The sequence below is a fragment of the Chrysemys picta genome, chromosome 1 (genome assembly GCF_011386835.1).
Source record: "Chrysemys picta bellii isolate R12L10 chromosome 1, ASM1138683v2, whole genome shotgun sequence".
Lineage (NCBI taxonomy): Eukaryota > Metazoa > Chordata > Testudines > Emydidae > Chrysemys > Chrysemys picta.
The window spans coordinates 328,965,331-328,992,412 of record NC_088791.1 but is presented as its reverse complement, the minus strand read 5'-3'; the positions used below and the strand labels follow the sequence as shown (position 1 = coordinate 328,992,412).

At 41.8% G+C, this 27,082-nt stretch overlaps 1 protein-coding gene across 12 annotated transcripts in view; it reads left to right on the top strand.

Annotated features, from left to right (window-relative positions):
• Positions 1-27,082, top strand: part of FAT3 (FAT atypical cadherin 3) — a 566,930-nt gene that overhangs the window by 121,393 nt on the left and 418,455 nt on the right. For all 12 annotated transcript variants that reach the window (XM_008171837.4, XM_042856002.2, XM_005304056.5 and 9 more), the window contains exon 2: positions 737-4,045. In XM_008171837.4, the coding sequence (XP_008170059.2) occupies positions 754-4,045 (3,292 nt within the window). In that variant the 5' untranslated portion in view covers positions 737-753. The remainder of the gene's footprint in view (positions 1-736; positions 4,046-27,082) is intronic.

The following is a 27,082-nucleotide window of genomic DNA, read 5'->3' as shown; positions in this document are numbered from 1 at the left end:
GCAGAGTTAATGTCTTTCAAACAACCTTAACTTTGCTTTGCAACCTCTTTATCATACTCTTTGTATGGGTGTATGTATGTACTTAAGCAATCTTAATTCATTCTTAATTGTTTTATATAGGAATATATAACTACAGTAATGAACTGGTCAGTGTTTATGTGTACCATTGTTTGCTCATTTTACTATTTTACCATTCTAGACTTTGCAAAACTTGATACTTGCCCACCATATCATTACACATAAAGCAATAGCGTCTGTTCCCACCTCAAATACTGGAGCAAAAAGATGTAGCGTGCCTTGGAAGTTAATAAGTCTGGGCTCTGGTGGACAAGCAGTGATTATCATCTGTAGTCACTGTGTGTCGTTCATCCTGTCTTGTATTATCCTGTTTGGGGTTTTGTGGGTGTTTGCTTTTTGTTTATGTCACAGTGATTATTATTTTTGATGGGGGAGAGGGGTGTATGCTTGGGATTGGTGATTTCCTATTTTTTATAATCCAGTAACATATAGTCCAATGGCAAGTCCTCCCAAAGTGTAATATATCACAGAATCGCTATTAGACTAACGTTCTCTACTTCAGTTCTACCACTTTTACTCGGCAGTGACTGCCACCATTACTTCTTAATAATGCAATTATTGAACACTTTTTTTAAAAATAATGACATTTTCAGTGCTGATTTCTTGTCTCCCCATTATTAATTATGATTAATTATTCTTTTCTCTTCTTTTGCCTTAGGATGAAAGAATGATGTGATGGAGGTGAATATGGGCTGCTGGTCAGGCACAAGACCCCCATTGTCTTGCCTCACCATCCTGCTTGTCAAGCTTTTGGCCTGCGTTTGCCAGGGGCTTCAAGGGACAATACCACTCGGCTTTCACTTTACGCATTCCATTTACAATGCTACAGTGTACGAGAACTCTGCAGCCAGGACCTATGTCAACAGTCCAAGTAGAATGGGTATTACATTGGCAGATCTTTCATGGGATATCAAATACAGGATAGTGTCTGGCGATGATGAAGGCTTTTTCAAAGCAGAAGAAGTCATAATTGCTGACTTCTGCTTTCTCAGAATAAGAACTAAAGGTGGGAATTCTGCTATATTAAACAGAGAAATCCAAGATAACTATTTATTGATAGTAAAAGGGTCTGTCAGAGGAGAGGACTTAGAAGCATGGACAAAAGTGAATATCCAGGTTTTGGATATGAATGATCTAAGACCTTTGTTTTCACCAACCACTTACTCTGTAACGATAGCAGAAAGCACTCCTTTAAGGACTAGTATTGCACAGGTGACAGCAACAGATGCAGATATTGGGTCCAATGGCGAATTCTATTACTACTTCAAAAACAAAGTTGATCTCTTTTCAGTTCACCCAACTAGCGGAGTTATCTCTTTAAGTGGCCGGTTAAACTATGATGAGAAAAACAGATATGACCTTGAAGTTCTGGCTGTGGATCGTGGGATGAAACTTTATGGAAACAATGGAGTAAGCAGCACTGCCAAGCTTTATGTTCATATTGAACGTATAAACGAACATGCCCCAACCATAAGTGTGGTAACCCACATACCCTTTCCATTAGACAAGGAGCCTACGTATGCTGTTATTAACATTGATGACCTAGATGAAGGAGCTAATGGGGAGATTGAATCTGTTTCCATCGTAGCTGGAGATCCCTTAGAACAGTTCTTTCTGGCTAAGGAGGGAAAATGGATTAATGAGTACAAAATCAAAGAGAGAAAACCCATTGACTGGGACAACTTCCCCTATGGTTACAATCTTACTCTCCAAGCAAAGGACAAAGGGTCTCCTCAGAAGTTTTCTGCAGTCAAACTGGTCCACATCGCTAGTCCCAAGAGAGAAAGTGTCCCAGTAAAGTTTGAAAAGGAAGTTTATGATGTGTCAATCAGTGAATTTTCCCCTCCTGGGGTAGTGGTAATTATAGTTAAGTTGGTGCCTGAACCACAGGGTGTGGAATATACAATATCTCCTAATCAGGATGCTGAATATTTTAAGATTAATCCCAGGACAGGTCTTATTATCACCGCTCACCCTTTGAAAATCATTGAGAAGGAACTCTATGAGTTAGAAGTAGTAAACAAAGGTGGTGATTTAAAAGCACAAGTTATTGTCAGGTTAGAAGATGCCAATGATCACACTCCAGAGTTCACACAGCCTTCGTACAGCTCCTTTGTCAATGAAAGTGTTCCTGTAGGAACCAGTGTTTTGTCAGTTTCAGCATTTGACAAGGATCGGGGAGAAAATGGATATATAACATACAGCATTGCCAGTCTGAATTCACTGCCCTTTTCTATAAATCAATTTACTGGTGTTATTAGCACCTCTGAAGAACTGGATTTTGAGTCTTCTCCAGAGAGCTACAGGTTCATTGTCAGAGCCTCCGATTGGGGTTCGCCGTACCGTCATGAAAGTGAGGTTAATGTCACTATATACATAGGCAATGTCAATGATAACAAGCCGTTGTTTGAGAAAGTGGCTTGTCAGGGAGTGATTTCATCTGACTTTCCCATTGGTGGTCACATCACTGCTGTATCTGCAATAGATATAGATGAGCTAGAACTAGTGAAATACAAAATAATCTCTGGAAATGATCTTGGGATTTTTTATTTAAATCCTGACTCCGGTGTGCTGCAACTTAAAAAGTCCCTTGTTAATTCTGGTATAAAGAACAGCAATTTTGGCCTTAAGATCACAGCTACAGATGGAGAGAATTTTGCTGATGCCATGTTCATTAACATTTCAGTAGTACATGGGAAAGTGTCTTCAAAGACCTTTAGTTGTAGAGAGACTAGAGTTGCTCAGAAGCTGGCAGAGAAATTGCTCAAGAAGGCAAAAGCAAATGTGAAGCTGAATTTGGAAGATGGCTTCCTTGATTTTTATTCGATTAACAGACAAGCTCCACACTTTGATAAATCCTTTCCCTCTGATGTAGCGGTTAGAGAGGACCTTCCAGTTGGTGCTAGCATCCTGAAAATAAAAGCCTATGATGCGGACTCTGGATTTAATGGGAAGGTTGTCTATACAATTTCTGATGGTAATACAGATAGTTGCTTTAACATTGACATGGAAACAGGGCTTCTTAAAGTTCTTATGCCCATGGACCGAGAGAAAACAGAGTTGTATCTCCTTAACATTACAATTTATGATTTAGGTAATCCCCAGAAATCTACATGGAGACTATTGACTGTAACTGTAGAGGATGCAAATGATAACAGTCCTGTTTTTTTACAGGATAGTTACTCAGTTAATATTTTAGAAAGCATGAGTATTGGTACAGAAATGATCCAAGTAGAAGCTAGAGATAAAGATCTAGGATCTAGTGGTGAAGTGACTTACTCAGTATTGACAGACACACAGCAGTTTGCCATCAATAGTTCGACTGGAGTAGTTTATGTGGCTGACCAACTAGACAGGGAATCAAAAGCCAACTATACACTAAAGATAGAGGCCAGGGACAAAGCTGAGATTGGCCATCAGCAATTTTCTGTTGTTCCTCTGAAGGTTTTTTTGGATGACGTGAATGATTGTTCTCCAGCTTTCATTCCATCTAGCTACAGTGTGAAGGTCCTTGAAGATCTGCCAGTTGGCACTGTAATAGCCTGGCTAGAAACTCACGACCCAGATCTTGGTTTGGGAGGTCAAGTGCGTTACTCTTTGGTGAATGATTACAATGGACGATTTGAAATAGACAAAGCTAGCGGCACTATCCGCTTGAACAAAGAACTTGATTACGAGAAACAGCAGTTCTATAACTTGACTGTGCGTGCAAAAGACAAAGGACGTCCAGTTTCCCTCTCTTCCGTTTCTTTTGTAGAGGTTGAAGTGGTGGATGTTAATGAAAATCTCTACACTCCTTATTTCCCTGACTTTGCAGTCATTGGAACTGTAAAGGAAAACTCCCGCACTGGAACAAGTGTATTGCAAGTGACAGCTCGGGATGAAGACTCTGGAAGGGATGGGGAGATCCAGTATTCCATCAGGGATGGCAGTGGCCTTGGAAGATTTAGCATAGATGAAGAAACTGGTAAGTTTAGAATATTACTTAATTTATTTTATTTACTTTAACCTTCATAGAAGTTTTTACAAAAGTAAAGCATGTGGATAATCATTTCACTTCATAATGTAACATAAGTTCAGTTCTTCATAATAGGCAAGATAAAGTTATAAATATAAATGTTTCAGGCATAGATATAACAAGAGTTTATTACTTGGATATATCCATCACGCGGTGAGTGTGAAATAATACACATTACTTTGCAGTCGCCATACAGTTCCACTGAAAAGCAATGCGGGGATTCCATTACAGCTACCATATTATCTGTTGATAACTATAAATTACTCAGGTCACTGCTGCAGACTGTCACTGCACTCTTGACCTTGACTAAAGGTTGAACCCAATAAATGAGGAGTGTGAAATAGGTTTGGGGATGAAAGAATTCCTGTTTCTCTGGTATTACTCATAATGCTGGCATGCTGTTGTTTTCAATTCGCATTCAGCAGTTTGAAACAATATGTCACGCTGTATCATATGCTTTGAGATAATGCACAATTCAGTTTGTGCTAATATTGATTCTCTTCATAAGAATAAAATTTCAAACATGCACAATAGAAAACAATATTTGAATGCTGATTAAGAAGTTTGTTTTTTAAAGATTTTAACTGCAAAGCCACCAGCATTATAAAACATAAAAATCAAGCAGGAGAAGCTGTGTAGTAAAACACAGTTTAGGAGCTGGCTGTTTAAGTATCTAATAGCTGTTGGCAGTAATAGTGCAGCTGTGATACTAGATTAAGTGTGGAAATTAGAAAACATTAGTTTGCATTTTAAGAAATTACATTAAATATGTTGGGTTTGCTGTGGTTTAAGTCGACCATGTGTTTCTTTTTCTAAAGCTTTTAATTTCGAACATGGTATTAAAGCATTAGATTAAAAATGTATGTTTTGGCTAATTCAAACTGCTTAATCAAATATCAAAATTCTAAACTGAACGTTATGAAAAACAGATGGTGGGTCTAATATGAAATAAAAGCATTGAAAACATCTCAAACCTATTTGAGCTACAGTCTATATACTGCAGTTGGGCACAAACAATGTATTTATAGCCGTATGGCCAAAAAATGCAAACTTGGGTGCCCGAAGCAATATTCAAGGCTGTCATTAAAAGTGGTCTCTTTATAAGTGCTGAGCTCCCCAACTGAAGATAATGGGAGCTGTAGGTGCTCGGGCTACATTGATTTAGGTAAATGATTATGGGTTTAGAAACACAGTTTTAGGTTGGCAGGTTTGAAAATGATGGTCTACAATCTTACTGAGTTGCATAGTCTCTCTCTCACACACAGAGCTCTGTTAGAGCTCCCTCTGACCTGGCACTCGCTATGCTGTTGTGTTAGGCCCTCACCTCACTGGGCCCCATGTGCTTTAACTCTCTTGACTCTGAACAGAGTCCAGACATTGCCCCTGGCTGGGGTCTCTCTGTACACTCTTGGGGTGCAGATCCTCTGTTTAGCACTCTCTCCCGATATCTGAGACTCGTGATAACCCCTCCGACTTCCCCTTAGGTTATACACACCTTCTCTCAGAACTCCAGCTCTAGTTGCTCTCAGTATATAGTTCACCTCTTCAGGGGCAGGTGACGGTAAAAACTAGCAGACACGCAGGCCGGCTTTGCACAGGATTCTAAACACAATTTCTCTTTACTTGGATAGCACAAGAAATACCCTGATCTAGACAAAATAACCACACCTGTGTGCAATCCCCCATCTCAATTTCCTTACCACTCTAGAGAGGAAACCTCCGCTGTGAGGGTCCTTCCATACTTCTTCTCAAGCTTCCTCTACTTGTGGTCTCTTGTCAAAATGACTGTTGAGAGACTCTCTCTTTTATAATTTCTCATCCCCTTTGTCAAGTGACCCCGCTGTTCAACCTGATCAAAGTCCTTCACCAGGTGATCTGATCCCCACTTGAGCAGACTGATTCTTCTGGGTGGCAGCTAACTCTTTGTCCAAGGGTGCTTCTGTTTGAATAAAAACAACGAGGAGTCCTTTTGGCACCTTTGAGACTAAGACATTTATTTGAGCATAAGCTTTTGTGGGATATAACCCACTTCATCAGATGCATGGAGTGGAAAATACAATAAGCAAGTATAAATATACAGCAATTTGTTAGTCTCTACAGTGCCACAAGAACTCCTCGTTGTTTTTACTGATACAGACTAACACAGCTACCGCTCTGAAATCTGTTTGAATAGAAGACCATCAAGGCTGAACAACCCTCTATTATTATCACTTTGCCACTGTCCCTTGAAATTTCAGACCAATATGGAGTTAAAAGAGCAACAGGGAAGGCAGCAAGGCCCACATTCAGAATGGAGTTTGCAGCCTGACGCAGATACCTATAAAAAACCTCCGATATCAAACAGAATTCATACTCTCTGCATAGACAGAGTCCCCAAATCATCATATTTAGGATTAAACAAAATAAATCCAGCTAAAGGCAATGGAAGTTACCTGGTGAAATTCTGAAAAATTAGGGGTTCATTGAAGACTTTCTTTAAGTAGATTATCCAGATTTTTAACCTGTGCCCCAACTAGTTTGAAAGATTTGATCGCCTACAATGGATTATGGTCCCAGATCAGCAAAATACAGTGCATACTTAATTAACCATGTGCTTGACTTCAATGGGACATAACCATCTACTTCAGATTAAGTGTGTGCTTACATGCTTTCCTGAATTGAAGCCTAAATTAATTAATATTTGGGATAGATCCTTTTTTAAAAAATAAATAAATATAGGAATAAATACATTTTTCTTTCACATTTGAAAACATATTTTAAAATTGTAATCAAACAAGCCCCTTATCAGTATTTCATTTGACTGTTTTGAAAGATTACCTAGCAGCAAAGCATTTAAAAAAATAATTTTCCTTCAGTTGCCCTTGTGATTACACTGAATATTGATTCTTTTAAAAAATCTTCAATTAATTGAGGAAATCAGGTGCTTTTTGCCACCCAGAAAGGTGACTACAGTTGCGATCGAGGATATGTGGACAACAAGTTTTGATGCTTTGGGTATTACTTTGCACCCTTGTAATCTGAGTGCAAAATTTGATCTGTTTGCCAAACGGGTGAAATCTGTTGAGTTTTGCTGTTGGGCTAGTGAAAGCTTAAAAGCTGTTGAATGATGGATTGGCTTTCTAGATGTAATGAAGAGCTGAAATCACAGACTGAATTAATTTACAAGGAGATTGCTGCTTATTTACTTTTCATGCACTTAATTTGTCACTTTTTAAACTGACTTGCTCTATTGACTTATCCATTGTCTTTCTTGTGAAACTTGTGAAGGAAAGCAGAAGTGAGAAGTACAAAAAAATCAGTATTTTTGGCTACTGCCTTAATGAGAAGAAGACGCCAAATTCAGTCCTTGTGTAAGTGGGTGTAATTCCAACTCTACTCCCTCTTGTCTGTGTCACTCCATGTGCTATCAAAGCTACATCTGAGTTTACATGGTGAAATTCTGGCCCTGCTGAAATCAATGGAAGTTTACTGGGACCAGGATTTTATCCCAGAACTCTTCTCTTTAGCCTCTGTGGGTACTATTTGATGAATTATAGAATTCAGCACCTCAGAATCTAGTGCTATGGCACGCGTGCCGAAGGTGGCACGTGAGCTGATATTCAGTGGCACTCACACTGCTGGGTCCTGGCCACTGGTCCGGGGGGCTCTGCATTTTAATTTAATTTTAAATTAAGCTTCTTAAACATTCAAAAAACTTTATTTACTTTACATACAACAATAGTTGAGTTATATATTATAGACTTATAGAAAGAGACCTTCTAAAAACATTAAAATGTATTGCTGGCACACAAAACCTTAAATTAGAGTGAATAAACGAAGACTCAGCACACCACTTCTGAAAGGTTGCTGAACCGTGATCTAGTGAGTCAAATTTATAGCAGCAAACTGTGGCTGTACCTCTGGCTACTAAATGCAAATTGAGGTTGCTTTAACAGAGGCACAGCATGCAAGTCTAGGGAGGTGATAGTACCACTCTATTCAGCATTGATTAGACCTCAGCTGGAGTACTGTGTCCAATTTTGGTCACCAACGTATAGAAAGGATGTAGAGAAACTGGAAAGGATCCAGAGGCGAATGACAAAGATGATCAAAGGGACGGAATGCAAGCCATGTGAGAAAAGGCTGAAGGAACTGGGTATGTTTAGTTTGGAATAAAAGAGATTAAGGGGAGATATGATAGCATTCTTCAGATACTTGAAAGGCTGCCATAAATGGATGGAGAAAAGTTGTTCTCTTTTGTCACAGAGGGCGGGACAAGAAGCAATGGATTTGAACTACAGCATATCAGATTTAGATTAAATCTCAGGAAAAACTTCCTAACAGTAAGAACAGTAGGACAATGGATCAGACTGCCTCGGGAGGTTGTGGAAGCTTCTTCACTGGAGGTTTTCAAAAGGAGTCTGGATAGCAACTGTCTTGGATGATTTAGATACAACAAATCCTGTATCTTGGCAAGGGTTAGACTAGATGACCTTTGCGGTCCCTTTAACCCTATGATTCTATGGACAGTTTGTTCATCCCTATGTGCTAACTAGAGAGCTAGTTTACCTCCTTTCTATATGTACAATTCCAAATCATCTTCATTGCTTCGCCTATTCTTTATGCTTTCTTGTTTCTAATTAGCTTGTTTATAGGCCGGTTGTTTGCCATTAAAAAGGCCTCAGTAGTGGACAGCTGATGTGATCCTGGCTGTGACGAAGTCTGGTGTTCTTGTTCTTTTTCCTCAACCAGCACTGCCTTTCGAAGTGGCTTGGTGTGTCCCTCTCTCTGGTTTTCTTAGGCATGCCTAGCATTTACACCCTCTGTAAACTAACTTCTATGCTATGGAGGGGTGTGTGTGTGTGATGCTATGTTACACTCATGTCCTAACCTTGGAATGCTGTTGGCTGTATATTAGCAGACAGTATCTGAGGCATCTCCATGTATAGTGTTTAGCACTATTGTGAGGCTTCAGATTCCAGGAAAACAATGTTAGTTAAGAAAGAGCTCTCCTTGCCTTCCTCGTCCCTCTCTCTTGAAAGGGTAGCCTCTCTGAGCCATGGACTCTGCTGGCTGTATTGTACTCAGTTCATGGGCTTCAAGCAAGTTTCATCGTGTTTCCCAGACATGGTCTCTTGTTCCTCATCTGGTACTTTCATCCATTTAGTTTCTGGTTATATCTAGTCTATAATGATAACTTTCTCCTTCAGAGGATAACTGTACAAAATGCTTCCTGAATCATTTACAATACCAAAATCTACTAACACAAGCATGAACACAGATCTATTATGTATTTTTGTGGGGTCCCAGTGCACTTAGGTTTTTACATTGGTTGAGCTTCTGAAGGATATGAGTAGCCTTTTAAAAATACCCTGTATCAGAAACCCTCCATTGTTCTTTATCTAGACAGTAAATATGGGAGTATTTCTAATTCACTCTTTCAGGGCTTGTCTACATTACCGGCTGGATCGATGGGCAGCGATCGATTCAGCGGGGGTCGATTTATCGCGTCTAGTCTAGATGCGATAAATTAACCGCCGAGTGCTCTCCCGTCGACTCTGATACTCCACCATGGCGAGGGGCACAGGCAGAGTTGACGGAGGAGCGTCAGCCATCGACTTACCGCAGTGAAGACACCGCGGTAAGTAGATCTAAGTACGTCGACTTCAGTTACGTTATTCACGGAGCTGAAGTTGCATAACTTAGATCCATTTCTCCCCTCCCACCAGTGTAGACCAGGCCTTAGATCCTCACACTTTTTTCATGTTTCTGTGGTACAATGAAACACCAATTTTAACTCAAGCTCTGCCTTTCATTCTGGCCTATGCTCACAACAATTTGCCCTGGTGCCCTTAGTAACAGCCTTGCACTAGGAAGGGTCCTATATTTACCTCAGCCAGGTCCAAAGAATTAGCTATGGTAGAAACAGAATGAAACAATTTCTTAACGAACAGAGAGGCTGGAGACAAATAGTGCCTTCTGGTAGTGTGATCTCAGTATGCTTTATATGCATCAATTAATGTAGTCTACTAACACCCCCGTGATATGGAAAGTATGATCATCTCCGTTGTTACAGATGAGGAAACTGAAGCACAGAGTTTATGGGCCCTGATTAGGGAAGCACTGAAGCATGTGCTAAGGTCCCATTGAAGTCACAGCTGTACACAGACACGGTAAAACCCTAATGTTATTAAAAATCCTATGAGATCTTTAATATCCATACAAAGCAGGGATAACATTTTCTAAAGCTGCTAATTCACTTAGGAACCTAAATCCTATTTTTAAAGGTCACTTAGGAGCCTAAGTCACTCCCTCTACCCCCAGTAAACTATTTTTGGCTCTAAATTTTTCTACTTCAGAAGAATGAAAGACTGAATTGACCCTGTCAGGGTTTTAACTGTGGTCTCTAGGAATTTTTTTTTCAGTCCTGAAACTTTAGACCAACAAAGCCAAGCCTTTGCCTTTAAGAAATATTTCTCTTTCCTAAATGACAAAAAAAATTAAGGATGCCATTAAATGGAGATGGGATTTCAAATGATTACAAATTACATGTAGTGATTCACTGTCACTAGTGTAGCAATTTGATGCATAGTTCTGAAGCCTTTAATTTTACCTAAAGAGTGATGGAAATACCCTCACAAACTGTCGCTAGAGTCCAAAGAAGAAGCCAGTTACTTCTGGAAAATCTTAATCATGGCTTAAATTTATTTGCAGTGGAAACATGAAACACCAGGAAATATAGTTCACAACAAAATAAGCATGCCCATGTTGTCTCTATCTGGTGAAGGAATAAATTTATTGCTTCAGACTATTTGCATCTCACTGCTATCTTCTAAAATAGTTTCTTAGGTAATGTGTATGCAAGTAGAAGGATACTGTCATTTATTATCAGAGTTTGACGAGTTATAGAGTTTGATAAATATTTATGTGATGCCAGCAATAGTGGTTTATTGAAAAGAACATGAAGTGAAAATGAAAATGGGCTATAGTCTGCATTTTTTAAATTAAAATATGTTGTATCTGCTGACTAAATCTATGAAGAGTTGAAGCTGTGAATGGGCGACAGGGGATGGATCACTTGATGATTATCTGTTCTGTTCATTCCCTCTGGGACAACTGGCATTGGCCACTGTCAGAAGACTGAATACTGGGCTAGATGGACACTTGGTCGGACCCAATATGGCGCTCTTATGTTTGAGTTGCATGTAGAATTCAATTCAATTTATTTTAAATTCCTGGTTCAAGTATTTGCATTATTAGGTATAATGGGATGCTCCTAGTTTTCCTGTCAAAATAAGGAATTTACTTGCCTAATTGACTTAGACTCCCATTTTCAAAAGTGACATTAGTTATTTATAGGAGTCTAAGTCTCATTGAAAGTTGGTAGGAGCTGGGTCATGGGAGATCTAGTCCAGCCAGGGAGCCTGGCCCACAGAGAAGAATGGGGACATGAGGCATCTGAACTACAACTCCCATAAGGCACAGCTGCAAATTTCCAAATTGAATTTTTGGATTTGAGCCAAGTGTCTTTGGCTTAACATTTTTGGTATTCAGTTTTTCCCTGAAAAATCAACATTGTCCACAAGGTAACCAAAAACTTTTCACCACAACCAAAATCTGTGAAAACCCCAAGTGACTGAAGTCCAAAGCCTGCTGGCTCTGGTATGTGGCATCCCACATTGGGTTGCATTGGCACCTCTGATTAGAGAATCGGGAGCAATTTAACTGCCTAACTCATTTCTAGCCTTGATGCTGTTTGCTTACATGGTTGCATTTCATTCAGCCCAGCCAATGACAAAGACTGGCTGCCTCCATCATTAAACAAGGGCTATTATGCTAGTCACTTTCAGCTATTACGCTAGTCAGTTTCTGACTAGCTCTGCTGCTGAGGAATCAGGGGTTCTGCTGACACACAAAAAGATGGCAGTGCCATCATGGTTTAATTTTTTCCTGCAATATGTTTTCTTCTCCGATAACTACCTCGGGTACTGGACTAGATGACCTCTCGAGGTCCCTTCCAGTCCTACTATTCTATGATTCTACCTTTCTATTAGTTTTTAACTTAGCCTAAAGTAATATCAAAAATCAAGTGTTTACTTTGTAAAGTTCACTTGTAGAGGCTAATGTTTCTGACCTTTCTAAGAACAATTTTAGGTTTTCCACCTCTTAGTTGTGAGAACATCAAAACTTGACCTGGTCTTCATTAGTGATATGGTGATGGATATCAGCCATTTTTCACTAATTTGTTATTGAGTATGCACCAACAATTGTTCATTTGTATCTGTATGTCCACATTTATGCTTCATTTCCCTCTGTAACGTTAGGATGCTTGTTATGGCAAAATTCTATTCTTTGGGCTGTGCATCAGATCTTAGCTGTGCTATTCTGCTCTGTTGCCTATATTGGAAGTGCTGTGGAACAGAATATCAGAGGTGAAATCCATTGTGTGGTTCAGGGAGCAGAATTCTGGCCTGAATCTGAGACTGTGGAAGCTCGTCCCTTCCACCAGCAGAAGTCAGTCCAGTAAAAGATAATACCTCACCTATCATGTTTCTCTCATATCCTGGGACCAGCATGGCTGCAACAACACTGCAAACATACTTTGTCTGTGTCAGTTGTGAGTACAGCATTCCTGTAAAACACAGGCATTTCTGTGCTTCTGGGAGTGCTTTCTTGTTCAGCTGTAAGTTATCTCCGGCAGCACTTTAGAATATGGTCTTTCCCCATTGATGGTATCCAACCAATTCTGTAAAGTAAATGTTAAGACAATCCTTTTGCTGTTCAAATTAATTGCAACAAAAACCCTTTGATGTAATGTCTGTGTGTATTTTTATAAAAAAAATATAAATTTTGCTGTCACATCTGGCTGCAAATTACTAAAGGCAATGAAGTCTGTCTGGATTTGACAGGGGAAATTTTATTTTAATCATTTAATCTTTAAAACATACATCAGCTTTTAAAATATTTATGTTAAAGGTGCCCTAATATAATTATGGCATATTTTGAAAGTTCACTTATGTGGAGTCGGTTACACAGAATTATTCCGCTCAAGCTGTTCAACATTCACAGCTTAATACCACATATAATGGTTTATAATGCACAACTTTTACAGCTGTGTGTAATTTTACACGTTTTCCTTCTTTGGAATATGCCACTAGAGAGCCATCAAACACCACTGCCATTTGCAAACACCTTTGTTATCCAGGATGCTCCTGATAATAAAACATAAATTCTGGATCATCTGAAATAATTTTATAAGGTAGAAATACACAACCTATACTTTTCCTCAGCTGTCACCACTTATTGTATCTTACTAGCATTAATGTGTTGCCAAAAAAAAAAAAGAAGACCGAGAGGAAGCCAAATATATTGGCGGGAAGAAAGGTTTTCCTTGGATTTTTTTATCGGGAGTTTACACTAATGGGCGTTTCCAGTGCTTTAAAATTAAATTGTCAAAAGAGTGTGGCGACATGGTTTTGCCCCGGCATGTATAAGGCACACCCTGTGGTAGTTACAGGGCTAGTTGCTCCTCTACTCCCTTTGTGACCTCTCTGATGCACCCCCTGCAGTGTCAGGCCTCCTGCTTTTACCTGTCTCACAGGGGAATAATGCAATTTTCCCACTCTTAGACTAGGTCCTGGGCTACAGTACCCTGTATATCAACCATTCTTATCCCACAGGTTCTGGCATCTCCAGTTCTTCCCTTCAGGTTTCTGTAGCCCTTGTCTTTTCTGACTGCTTGGTTTTCCATACATCCTCCTCCTAAATTAAACCAATACATGCCCACAGCAAACATCTCAATGACCAGGTCAACATACGGCATTCATAAATTACTACAAAGCAGCCCCATGTTTGTCACATGCTCTGTTCATGTGGAAGTTACTTTGTTTTCAAGGCTATGATAGTCATTTAGGGGCAGATTCTGATCAAATTGATGCGGTTTAATTTCACATTTCTCCATGAGTGGTTCCACTGAAGTCAATGAAACCACTCATGGAGTAAGGTATTACTTGACGTGAGTAATTGCTAGGATCTAGCCCTCAGTGAATTATGACCTTTATTAGAGACACCTGACACATATTTTTGCACAGGTTGTTGCTAGCATTCATTAACCAATATCACATTGTCTTTCTAAGATGATCCTACATTTTTCACATGCTTTTGCCCAGCTTTTAGTTATGCTTTCTTCAAATGAAGATAATTAGTCTATATGTAAACATCACCATCTATCTAGCTTTCTGTCCTGCCGTCGTCTTATATCCAGTTAATCTGTAATTTTAAATAGCATTAGATATTAAAGTTTGACATGTAATTTAAATAATGGAGATGTTAAGACACACATTACACAAAAATAATACTGTTCTGCTGTTGCACCTTGTGCTAGACAAGGATAAGTGGGCTAACCTCTCTGTTCAGGAATTAAAAACTGATCAAGACTTTCAAACCTCAATTTCAATTATTTTGAGCACATCAATGGTCCTGCAGTTACACAACTCTATATTTTATAGGAAGACAAAGGCAAATGTGTAAGGCCTGACCCTGCAAATGCTACTGTGTGTAGTAGTGTTCACTTTTGGCTGTAGTGCTATTGAATACAGCTTGATTTCAGTAGGACTACATTTGGTAATAAGCCAGGAGAAGTTCCGTCTGTTAGCAAATGCTTTTCTGCTAATTAAATGACTTTTTCAATGTTGATGTTGAGCCAGATATCTTAGTTCACAGGTTAAAATCTATCGTTCTTTGAATTGATAGAAAATTAGCAAGGGTCAATTAAAAAAAGAGAGGCCTGGCTAGCTTTGCAGCTGTATATCTAAACGGAAAACAATATTTGAGTCTGGCTTTTCTAGGAAAAATGTCTGCATGTTGCAATTTGAAATAAGCCTCTTTCTGAAATGATTATGGATGATATCATTTTTAGCATTTACGTATAAATTGCAACCAAATCCTGTTGCTTCAGTCTTTTCATTGTCTCCAAAGCCCATGCCTTCCTCTTGAGCCCCAGTGCTCTGGTCTGTGCCCTGTTAGTCTCTGGACACCTCTTGCCTCCCTGTCGTCTCTTCAATCCATTAAAAAAGCTGCAGCTAGGATTGTCTTCCTTGCCTTCTGCTTCAGTCATGCCCATCTCCACCCGCCCTCTGTCAAACTTCAAAGCTCTCCACTAGCTACCCACCTAAGGCCCCAATTCAGGAGTATTTTTAAGCATGTGTGTAATTGTAAGCACATGAGTACTCCCATTGACTTCAGTGCTTAAGCACCTTGCTGAATCAGGGCCTAACTTCACGTTCAGTTTAATGAGGGCTCTGCACAATGTCTCCTTCACCTACATTTCATGCCTCCATTCTTGCTATTTTTTCATTCATGGTTGATGCTGTGTTAACTCTTTATGCTTCCCTGCATCCACTCATGGCTGCACACCTTTTATTCACACTGCCCCCATAGGCCAGGAGGAGCCTCATTTCCTTCCCCTCCTTTAAAATCCTTCTCAAAGCTCATTTCCGTCAAGCTACACCTCCTCTCTCCTCTGGCTTTCAAGCCACAACGTGAAAAACCTGTAAAATTCCATATGAAGAATGATAAAATTAAATAGCTAAATTAAAAAACAAAAATCCTAGTACTAACAAGGGGCCCAATCCAAAGACTAGTGAAGTCAGTGGAAGTCTGCAGTGGGCTGTGGGAAGATTAGAACTCAAAAAATCCAAATCACATGATTTGTTCTATCCCTTCTCTTTCCTCTCCCCCCACCTTTATTTTTATATAATAGTGGTTCACGGACATGCTGGAAGGGCATAACGAGTGGGGTCCTGCAGAGATCGGTTCTGGGTCCGGTTCAGTGATTTAAATAATGGCATAGAGAGTACACTTATAACGTTTGCGGACGATACCAAGCTGGGAAGGGTTGCAAGTGCTTTGGAAGATAAGATTAAAATTCAAAATGATCTGGATAAACTGGAGAAATGGTCTGAAGTAAATAGGATGAAATTTAATAAGGACAAATGCAAAGTACTCCGTTTAGGAAGGAACAATCAGTTGCACACGTACAAAGTGGGAAATGACTGCGTAGGAAGGAGTACTGCAGAAAGGGATTTGGGGGTCATAGTGGATCACAAGCTAAATATGAGTCAACAGTGTAACGCTGTTGCAAGAAAAGCAAACATCATTCTGGGATGTATTAGCAGGAGTATTATAAGCAAGACATGAGAAGTAATTCTTCCGCTCTACTCCATGCTGATTAGGCCTCAACTGGAGTATTGTGTCCAGTTCTGAGCGCCACATTTCAGGAAAGACATGGACAAATTGGAGAAAGTCCAGAGAAGAGCAGCAAAAATGATTAAAAGTCTAGAAAACATGACCTATGAGGGAAGAGTGAAAAAATTGGGTTTGTTTAGTCTGGAAAAGAGAAGGTTGAGAAAGGACATGATAACAGTTTTCAATTACGTAAATGGTTGTTACAAAGAGGAGGGAGAAAAATTGTTGTTCTTAACCCCTGAGGATAGGACAAGAAGCAATGGGCTTAAATTGCAGCAAGGGCGGTTTAGGTTGGAGATTAGGAAAAACTTCCTAACAGTCAGAGTGGTTAAGCACTGGAATAAATTGCCTAGGGAGGTGGTGGTGGAATCTCCATCACTGGGGATTTTTAAGAGCAGGTTAGACAAACACCTGTCAGGGATGATCTAGATAATACTTAGTCCTGCCTTGAGTGCAGGGGACTGGACTAGATAACCTCTCAAGGTCCCTTCCAGTTCTATGATTCTATGATGTATATAAATTTATTTGTTTTTTGGTGTGTTACTTCATTTAAGACCCAGTCCAGCAAAGTGCTGAGAATTTCCTGCAGGGTCCAGAGTACCTTCAACTGCCATTGACTTCATAGGGAGTTGAGGGGACTTTCTTAGCACTTCACAGGTTTGGGCCTATAATTAACCTCGGGAAATTATTCCCACGGCATATTATGGAGACCAGGAGCTTTTCAGAATTCAGATAAATATCAGACACTCATATAGATAATGGGAACATCTGCCCTTACATTAAATAGGAGAAAATATGCTTTCAAGGGCATTGGGGGTTGGTAAGAAACTCCCCCTAGAGCAGATGAGATGTTCTGTTTGGATCAGTTAGTTTATATTGTGTAATATGCAATGTCCCTGGTAGCTATATTAGAGTTGGTTTTTGTTTTAAACCAGTTATTACTAAGTGATTACGCTAATGGAATTTCACACACGGTTTCCAAAAAGCTGTCTCTTATTACATGCACCTTTGTGCTGGAGACAAAGCCTTTTATTTTCAGAGGGGGAGAGAACATTGCATAGCCACAACTCTTAGAAAGAGATTCGGTTAGTCAGATTGTAGAAGTCTGAGTCTGCTGGCAAAACTGCCAGCAGATGGAGATGGTTCTAAATGCAGTCCCAGTGTGATATCGGGTCTGACCTTTAAGACTGTTAGACACCTTTGGAGAGGTGCCAAATGCCCTTAATTTCCACGGACTTCTTCCCAGGTGATCTGCAGTCTCTCTCTTTGAACTTGTCACCAGTAGGAGTGATTAGTATCCAGATCTAGCCACTGGCTGTATAGTCAGTCAGCTGGGTGAGTGGTGGAATCTCAACTGTGGGGAATCCTTAATAGGGCCAGAATCTGTCTAGCCAAGTACTTATATGGCCCCCATTAGGGACATCACAATTTTTAATGTATTTTTTCTCCCGACGGCACTGAGGATATTAAACTATGTGCCTTCAGTACATGCATTCAGAACAAATGGACTGCATTTCTTCTCATCACCTACAAGCAGCAGCAGCCACCAATGCACTAATGAGATCTGGTGCTGTGTATTAGTGTCTGCTTCCTTGACAGCCTGTTGCTAGTTTTATCTTTAACAGGTAGTTCAATCTCAGGAGTGAGCACCTCCTGAGGTGTGATGAAATTTCCTCACAGAGAATGGAAAAAATGACTGAAAAGAAATAATGTGCTTTAAAACGGGGCAGTTTAAAAGGAGACTGTGTCTATTTGTGGAGAGTGAGTAGGACTGGTGTTTAGCTGAGTTAAATAAAAGGTAAAAGCTGTTAAATAAAGAAGACTTCATAAAAGCCATTGATAACTCCAAGTGCAGAGTGCTGACTGGAGCCGTTCAATGTATTTATAGAGCCTCTAAAAGCATGGCCATGTGTCACTGAAAAGAAAAGACAGTATTTGAGTTGTGATTTTGTAAATAAAGTTACAAAGTTTGGATTGGTGACTTAGGGTCACAGGGTGTATTAAGTTATGAAAGTCAAGTTGAATTGGTCTGGAATTTCACCTTGTCTGGGCTGATCAGTGGGGAAAATAGCTTGGGGAAGTATTTCCTCATGGAGAGGTAATTCACCATCCATCCCTCAATGCATTCCCCACGGGACAGGTGCCAAGCAGGTCTATATGTGTGTGTGGGTAGCGGGGGAGGAGAGATTGTGGAAGGTTTTTCTTCAGTGCTCCCAGGAGCTTGTTGTATGATGGAGAGAGAGAGAGAGAGTGGGATAGAGATTTCATAATTAAAAGCCAAATGAGTGTTGAAAGCCCCTCCGGCTAGGGATCATCTGAGCTTCTGTGTCCTGCTCGGATTTTCTAGTGGTCCAACAGGGCTTTAAATTCATGGTATAATAACTATGCGTTAGCAGAGACAGACACAAAGGATAGCGAGCCACATCATTTTATTGGCCTTATTTTTTGTTGGCCACAGGCCACAATAGCAGGCAAATTGCCAAACGGTTATATTATTATAGTGCAGAGGAGACTCTTGTCTTCTTCCTGTTGTCACTATAAATCTCAGACTGAGAAATTCATTCAGGCTGGCTCAGCTATTTCATGGGATTTTGCCCTCCCTCATTCACACCACCCTTCCTTCCTCCCCCCCCCCCCCCCGCCCCCCCGGTTTGTCTAAACTGACTTTCTCCTGCCAGTGGTTTGATGGCTTGGACAGAGAGAAACTTCAGCAAGCTCTAGGAAGATTTCTTCCTCCTTCATATCTCTCACAATCTTTCATGTGTTTATCTTCACAACACCCATGTGAGCCAGGACACTGCTATTATCCCAATTTTACAGATGGGGAACTGAGGCACAGAGAGAAACTGATTTGCCTGAAGTCACATAGGCTGTTTGTGCCAGAGCAGGGATTAGGACCCAAGTCTCCCAAGTGTTTGGTTCAGTGGCCCAGCCCCCAAATTAAAAGAGTTGAGGTTCCAGCAAGGGGTCCCAGCCTTCTGAGCTCTAGTTAGAACTTGAACACTGCCAGAAATTTCTCTGGTGGTCAGAAGCTGCTCAGATAATGCAGCCATCTGGATATCACCAGTGTGCAGAAATGAATATGTGACTAGATGGAAAGATTCAGTGCCCTCAAAGCGTGGATGCCATTCAGGGACACTGGGTTCCTGAAAGAGATCACAAGGCAGAATCCACTGATTTGAACAGAGAGCACTCTGAATTATAGGCAGCACTAGAGAAAGATTAAAATACTCAACTGCAGGAACAGGAAGGGGAAATCATCACACTTAGTGAGCATCTAGCCTCAGAGTTAAGAGGGGAGAAGAGCAATTTCTTGCAGTGCCACTAAGGCCTAAAAAGAGTACAGGAATTAAGCTATTCATCAACCAAACTGCACCATAGAAGAAACACAGTTAGAAATTAAACAATTAGAGAAAACTTAAGGGGATGGAAGGACAGTAGATGTGTAAGTAGTCACTTTATTCCCTGGTTTGAAGACCAATTAGACATTTTCAGCTATGCTTCTGCTTCTTGGTTCGGCACACGCATGACTCATCTATACTGATACAATTTCTAAAGGAGGTTTGTTGCTAAAGGACCCTCGTGTTCAAAGTGTGTTTGTAATAGAGCTGGTCAAAATGTTTGACTTTTCAAAATTTCAGTGGAAATATTTTTGCTGGGATTTTTCTACATTTTTTGTGAAAGACATTTGCTGTTTCTCAACTGGTTTAGAATGGTCAGTATTTTTAGAAAATTTGGATTTAAAAAATATGAAAGATTTGGAAAATATTTCTGTAGGGTTTTTTTTCACCAGCTCTAATTTCATGCCTTTAGAGGGCTTATGAAGAAAGCTTTAAGGAGTTTTCGTTATGCTGATGACACCTGGCTTTGTTTGTCCGTGTTGACTGATTAACAGGGAGGGTGTTTGATACCCTAAGAGCTTGTCTGCACTGAAGGTTATAGCCATATAACTATACCACAGGGGTATTGCACCGCGACCCCCTTCTGACAACAAAAAATACTACATGACCCCAGGAGGGGGGACCGAAGCCTGTGCCCACCTAAGCCCTGCTGCCCTGGGTGGGGAAGAGGGGGCCAAGCCGTGCCCTACCACCCCAGGTGTGTGTGTGCGTGGGGAGGCGCCAAAGCCCCAGGGATTCAGCCACCGACCTTACTTTAGACCTTAGTCCAGAGGTGGGCAAACTACGGCCCGCGGGCCACATCCAGCCTGCGGCCCCTGAACTCCTGCCATGGGAGGCTAGCCCCCAGCCCCTCCCCTGCTGTTCCCCCTCCCCCGCAGCCTCAGTTCACTGCGCCGCCGGCGCAATGCTCTGCGGCTGGGCAGGGCAGCTGTAGAGCTCGGCCTGACCTGGTGCTCTGTGCTGCGCGATGGCGTGGCCGGCTCCAGCCAGGTGGTGCGGCTGTAGCGCTGCCAGCCACCGGTGCTCCAGGCAGCGTGGTAAGGGGACAGGGAGCAGGAGGGGTTGGATAGAGCGCAGGGGAGTTCGGGGTGGTGGTCAGGGGGCGGGGAACAGGGCGGTTGAATGGGTGCAGGAGGCAGTCAGAAAGGAGGGGCGTTGGATGGGGTGGCAGGGGGCAGTTGGGGTGAGGGTTCCGCGGCCCCTCAGGGAGCTGGGGGGTGTAGATGGGGCAGGTGTCCTGGGGGGGGCCAGTCAGGAATGAGGAGAGGGGTTGGATGGGGCGGCGGGGGCAGTCGGTTAGGGGTTCCGGGGGCAGTCAGGGAGCAGGGGGGCATAGATGGGGCAGAGGTCTGGGGGAGGGGTGGCAGGGGCCGAGAAGTCAGGGGGGATGGGGACCGGGGCCAGGCCATGCCTGGCTGTTTGGGGAGGCACAGCCTCCCTAACCGGCCCTCCATACAATTTCCGAAACCTGATGTGGCCCTCAGGCCAAAAAGTTTGCCCGCCCCTGCCTTAGTCCCTCCCGTGCTTTGCTGCATATTGGGCTACCCACATTTGCCATCCTTCCCTGTCAGCTGCCCTTCTCTCCAAATCTTCCTATTTCATGTTGAGGTGCTTGAAGTTGTTCAGAACTGTTCATTTCCATTTTATTCGCAGTCTTCCTCTCTTTCTTCTTGCGTTTTCTGGCTTCCATTCAAGGGCTGCATTTGGAAAGCGTTCTTTTTCCATTCTCAGCACATGTCCCAGTCACTGAGGTCTTCTTTTGCAGATTATTTGTGAGTGGTTGCCTTGTCCAGTAATTTTTCTGACTTCTTCATTCGTGTTCCTATCTCTGTATGTTATTCCCAATGTTCTTCTCAGACATTTGTGATGAAATGCATCCAGCCCCAGGCAGGGGGCCTGTAACCTGAGTCCTGACACCCAGGGCTGAAGCCCTCGGGCTTCGGCTTCGGCCCCAGGTGGTGGGGCTCGGGCTTCATTTTCAGCCCTGGTCCTCAGCAAGTCTAAGCCAGGTCTGGCGACCCCATTAAAATGGGGTCACGACCTATTTTGGGGTCCTGACCCACAAGTTGAGAACCACTGCTATACTGGATAAAAGAAGAGGCTGGAAGTTATGACAGATTGCAAGGACCTCTGTTTTTACCAGGCTTTTGGGGAAAAGAGGAACAGAGATGGAATAGGGCCCGGTCGGTGGCTGAATAGGTTATTGGTCTGTTTTACTCTTGATTATGGCTGGATATTACTAAGGGCTTAGGCTGATTGGGCTGCTTATTTTGTATGTGATATATAAGCGATGGCAGGGGGCCTAGTGCTTTGGTTAGGCTTTATTGCTTTTATTTATTGTGATTTCTAAAACAAAAATAAAAATGTTAGGGTCACTTACAGTAAATTATATAGGGGAAAAGCATCCCCCAGACAGTGAGCCTAGCCTCTTCATGCGTCACTTTCCCCATCTGTACAATGAGTCTAATGATTACCATTTCACAGGAGTGTGGTGAGGCTTGCTTGATGAATGGTTGCAAAGCGCTGAGGGTGCATATGATGGAAGTCGGTATCAAAATGCACAGTGTTGTATAAAGCAGTTGCGTTCTGCTTGAAGTGCGAGGATGTTAAAGGAGAGGAATTTCCTTCAGGACCCACTTCTTTCCCATTCTAATCTCCAAGGAAAGCTGCCGAATCACAGCAACTGTTTAAACTAATACATTTATTCCAAATAGTCACCACTTTTTTTAAAACAATTTTTTTTTACAGTTAACTGAATTGGAGATACTCGACAGATCTGTATTCATAGTGACGATCATTCCTTTCAGCCTTCTGGGAAGGAATGATATTCCAAAAATCTGGCTTAGTGTGCTGTTCTGAGAAAACAAAACAATGAATTAATTTTAATGTAAAGTCTTTGCTGGGCAGGAAAGATTGTGCTGCCATTGGGAAGACTCAGATGTTTTAAGAATCCCACCCTAAATCAGGAAGTTGTGCTCCTAAGTCACCTCGACACTTTGGGAAAAGCTATCTCAATCTTTATTGGGCCACGTTTTGCCTTCTGATACATTTTGACAGTGCTCCCTGAGGATTCAAAGATTGCAAGGCCATTTAGTCTGATCATTTAATCTGGCCACCTGTATACAACAGGCCATGGCACTTCCCCAAAATAATTTTAGAGCATGTCTTTAGAAAAACATCCAGCCTTGGTTTCAAAATTGCCAGTGATGGAGAATCCATCACGACCCTTTCGTAAATTGTTCCAATGGGTAATTACCGTCACTGTTAAAAACGTATGCCTTATTTCCTGGGTACAGGTCCACTAAAGTCAATGGAATGGCAAAACTGCTTATTATAGGTTTCTATGGTTCTTATTTTACAAACAGAACTGGAACGTGCATATCCATATAGGACCTGATACTCTAGAGTTCTGCATGGGTGAACCTGCACAAACCTCATTGCATGCGTGGGCCTTTAGTTTGTAAATTACCCCAGGGCACTGTCTGTAACTATTTCTGTTTGTTGTTCAGATTTCCAATTAATTATGATGTATTGTTATTTGTATTGCATTAGCACCCAGGAGCCTCAGTCCTGGACCAGAACCCTATTGTGCTAGCTACTGTACAAACACAGAATAAGAAGATTGTCCCTCTGTTTAACTTTGCCAAGGCACTTGAGATCAATATTTATCTCTTGACTTACCCCATTAAATAGTTTCAGCAGCCATCAGTTTACGTTAAGTGCTGTTTTCTTAGCGTAATTGTCCTGTCAATAAAAAACCATGCCATGATGTTCTTGTTTTAAATGCAATACAAGGAACTTTTCTGGTGATGGGAATGATTCTGAGCAACTGATTTCCAAATTTTGGGCTTTAGGCCAGGTTATTAAGGCAGCAATTAGAAACAGAAAGAAGTAGATTAGTATGGTCTATAGTTAGAGCCCTGCAAATACATGGATATCTGCTTCATATCCGTGGATATCTGCGGACTATTTTTGCGGGTAGTGGATCGGATGCGGATAGAACCGCGCAGGGCTCTGCTCACCAGCGATACCTGGCCCGCGGCGTCCGGCTTGGGCAGTTCATGGGGTGCAGTGCGCTTGGCGCCGGTGGCCAGCGGCCAGTGGCTGGGGCTGGGCAGCAGGCTGGAGTCGGTACTGTCCAGCACCAACTTGCTGCGCTGCTTCCTGTCCAGAAGTTCGGGCCTCACGGGCAACACCAGCGTCCCCACCATGGCCTGGCCTGGCAGCACTGGCCGTGCCCCCAGCCCGCCGTCCCACCCCTGCACCCTGCTGTGATGCAACATGCAATGCTGCTGCCTTCGCTTGTGAGCCCCTGGGAGCAGCATGTGATGCGACACCCCATCCCCGAGCCCCCACCCTCACGCCATCTCTTCCCTGCAAGACCCCGCCCTCCCCTTCCTGCTGCAGGTGGGGATGTGGATGTGGATGTTGGTTCTGGCGGATGTGGATCAGTTGCAGAGCCACGTTTTTGTATCCGTGAAAGGCTCTATCAACAGTGTCTGATGTTTTGGCTCCAAGCTAGTAAAGGAAAGTTTCATTGACTTGTCACAACTTTCTGCTTTATGTGATATAAACAATTATAATGATTCTTTTAAAGAAGGCTGCTCCCTTACCTTGTAGGATCTTATTGTATGCTGTTGGTTTACTTACTGCCTGTCATACTGGAGTATGAAACTAAGCAGGTTAGTTTCTCTTTTTTTTAGTCAGTCTTTAATTTCTGGTTCTCATGCTCTGTGTCTAGCACAGTGATCATGGTGTTTGGGTTCTCAGCACCGCAAGGAAATGTTTTAGTCATCCCCCAAAGTGTTTTGGCCTTCACAACATCCTCTGGCAAAGAGTTCCACAGGTTGACTATGTGTTGTGTGAAGAAATACTTCCTTTTGTTTGTTTTAAACCTTAAATAAAACACTTAAGTAAAAGGAGAAAATTTGGAGTAGATTTTCATTATGGTACAGTGTCTGAAAACCCAGAAACAGATTTTACTCCATCCAGCAACTCTGAGTAAGCAATATACACAGTAACTTCAGAACATCATGTTGCCCATTTATATGTACACCTGTATGTGCAGCACTCCCTTATTAAAACTGTAGACAAGTAAAAAATAGATTTGAGAACTAGTAATTGGCATAAACTTGCTGATAGAATGATCCTTTGTTAGTTTCACTATGTTTTTAGATGAAATATTGACAGTAATGATCGGGTTATTGGTAGTAGTAATCTTAGGGTTGCCAAGTGTCTGGTTTTTGGCCAGAAAGTCCAGTAAAAAAGAGGACCTGGCACTGGTTACCCGAGAGGGGGAGGGAGGCACCAGGTCATCAATCCACGCCAGCCCCTGCTCAGCTGGGGCTACTTCCTACCTGCCTGTCATGGGCAGGCAGTCTTCGCGTCAGGGGCTGCAGCTCCTGGCCCAGCCCAGGAGGAGAGGGGGCCCAGCTGGGAAGGGGGGGAAGGAGGGAAGTGGAGAGGATCCAGCAATGAGGAAGGGGACGGAGGGAGAGCAGTGAGCGATGTGGGGAGGGGCCTTGAGGGAAGAGGTGGAGCAAGGGTGGGAACTTGGGTGAAGAGGCGGAGCAGGGGCAGGGCCTCGAGGGAAGAGGCAGGGCAGAGGGTCAGGGTTTCAGACATTAGAAAGCTGGCAACCCTAAGTAAACTACGAACCACCCATAAATGGTGATACCACTACTTTGTCCCGTGCATGTTTTTAGTTTGGACTTAACATTAGATTGAGAACCATACTCCAGGAACCAGGAGTAACAGTTTTATCCGTCTAATTACTTTGTCTCTAGCTACTGGCAATAGTTGTTTTGTTTTTTTCCTCTGTGGAATGCTGTTAACATTTAGGGTGCATACTCTTGATTACTGTAAATGAAGTGTAGCAATAATGCAGCCAATTCCATGTAAATGACCATTTTGTTCCTAGCAGTTTCAAAGGGTTTTTCATTTTTGGACTAAATATATCGAGTGCTGGGCTCTCTAAAGGTCAAAACTGTTTACAAAGCTCTTCTTTGCTTGGTTTTTGTTAAAAAATAAAATAAAATAAATAAACTGGTATTTCGTGGATTTCAGGATTAGTTAATGTATTTACCCAGATTTTAAAAGGTAATTTTCAAGGGATACAGAGATCTTGTTTACAATGTTTAAAAGATTAAAGAGAATTAATTTAATTGTGTAAGACTATTAAGTAATCTCCTGCCTTCTGCTGTGAACCTAACATACCTTCAGTCCCATTTAATTTTCTGATTCCACTTACCTCTGATCTTCAATTAACTGGAAAGCTGTCTTACATTTTTAGTGCTATTTCCTTTTCCCCTCCCCTCCTGAAACTTTCTCCAGCCAATTCATATACATTTTAGTGCCCTCGGCCCTATCTATTGTAGGCAATTTTATGTCCCCCTCCCCAGGCCAGTCGAAGGGGGGCAGGAGGGCCATTTGGCCTGGGCCTCAAGCTCAAAGAGGGCCTCAATTTAGACACTTGTTAATTTTTTGGCATTTTATAAGTTTCGCAATTTGTTTTTATGCGCACAAAAGCTATATTTTTCCTCAATAATTAGTGCATTTGCACAAAGGCTAGAAACGCATTTGTTAAATAAAATTTTTTTCAAATTATGTCTCTCTTCTTTGGTGCCTTATTTTGTTTTCATGTGTCTTCATTTATATTTATTATGACTAGGGACCTCAAAAGCTGGAAGTGGCCCAGGCCTCTCTGGACCTCTGAGAGGGCCTCTTCCCCTCCCCCCCTCCCCCCAATCTAAGCATCTCCCAAACATTAGGGCCTGATTCAGCAAAACACTTAAATCCCATTGATTTCAGTGAGGTTTAAGCACATACTTAAGTGCTTTGCTGAACAAGGATGAGATTAGTTATGTGCTTTGCTGAATTCAGGTCTTCATGAATTTGCCTTCACAAGTGTAGTGTGAGATAAGGAAGTGTAATCATCTCTATTTTAGATAGGGAATTAAGATATATAAAGAAGTTGTTTGCCTAGCGTTGCTGCCTCTTCTCTTCCGGGCTGGCAGATGGGGTGATAGCCCATCTGAACAGGTCTTACTTTGCACTTTTCCCGGGACTGCTTTCTTTTTCTCATCTTGGCCCACATTGCGCTATTACTGTTCTAAGTGACAGCGCAGCACAAGTCCCTTTGGTCCATCGGATGGCACTTGTGTTTCTAAATCCCTTGAGTGCTTTTGAAAAATCCCACCTCAAATTCACGTGGGCTCTAAACACTCCGCGTGGTAATTTCCATTTGTTTTCCTCTCAAGCAGGACTGATCGTTCTGGGTGAGTGTGACTTTTTAAATATTTTAACAGGTCTCAGTTCATGTGCACCTTTTTTTACATGCACCAGACTTGGAAGCACACCC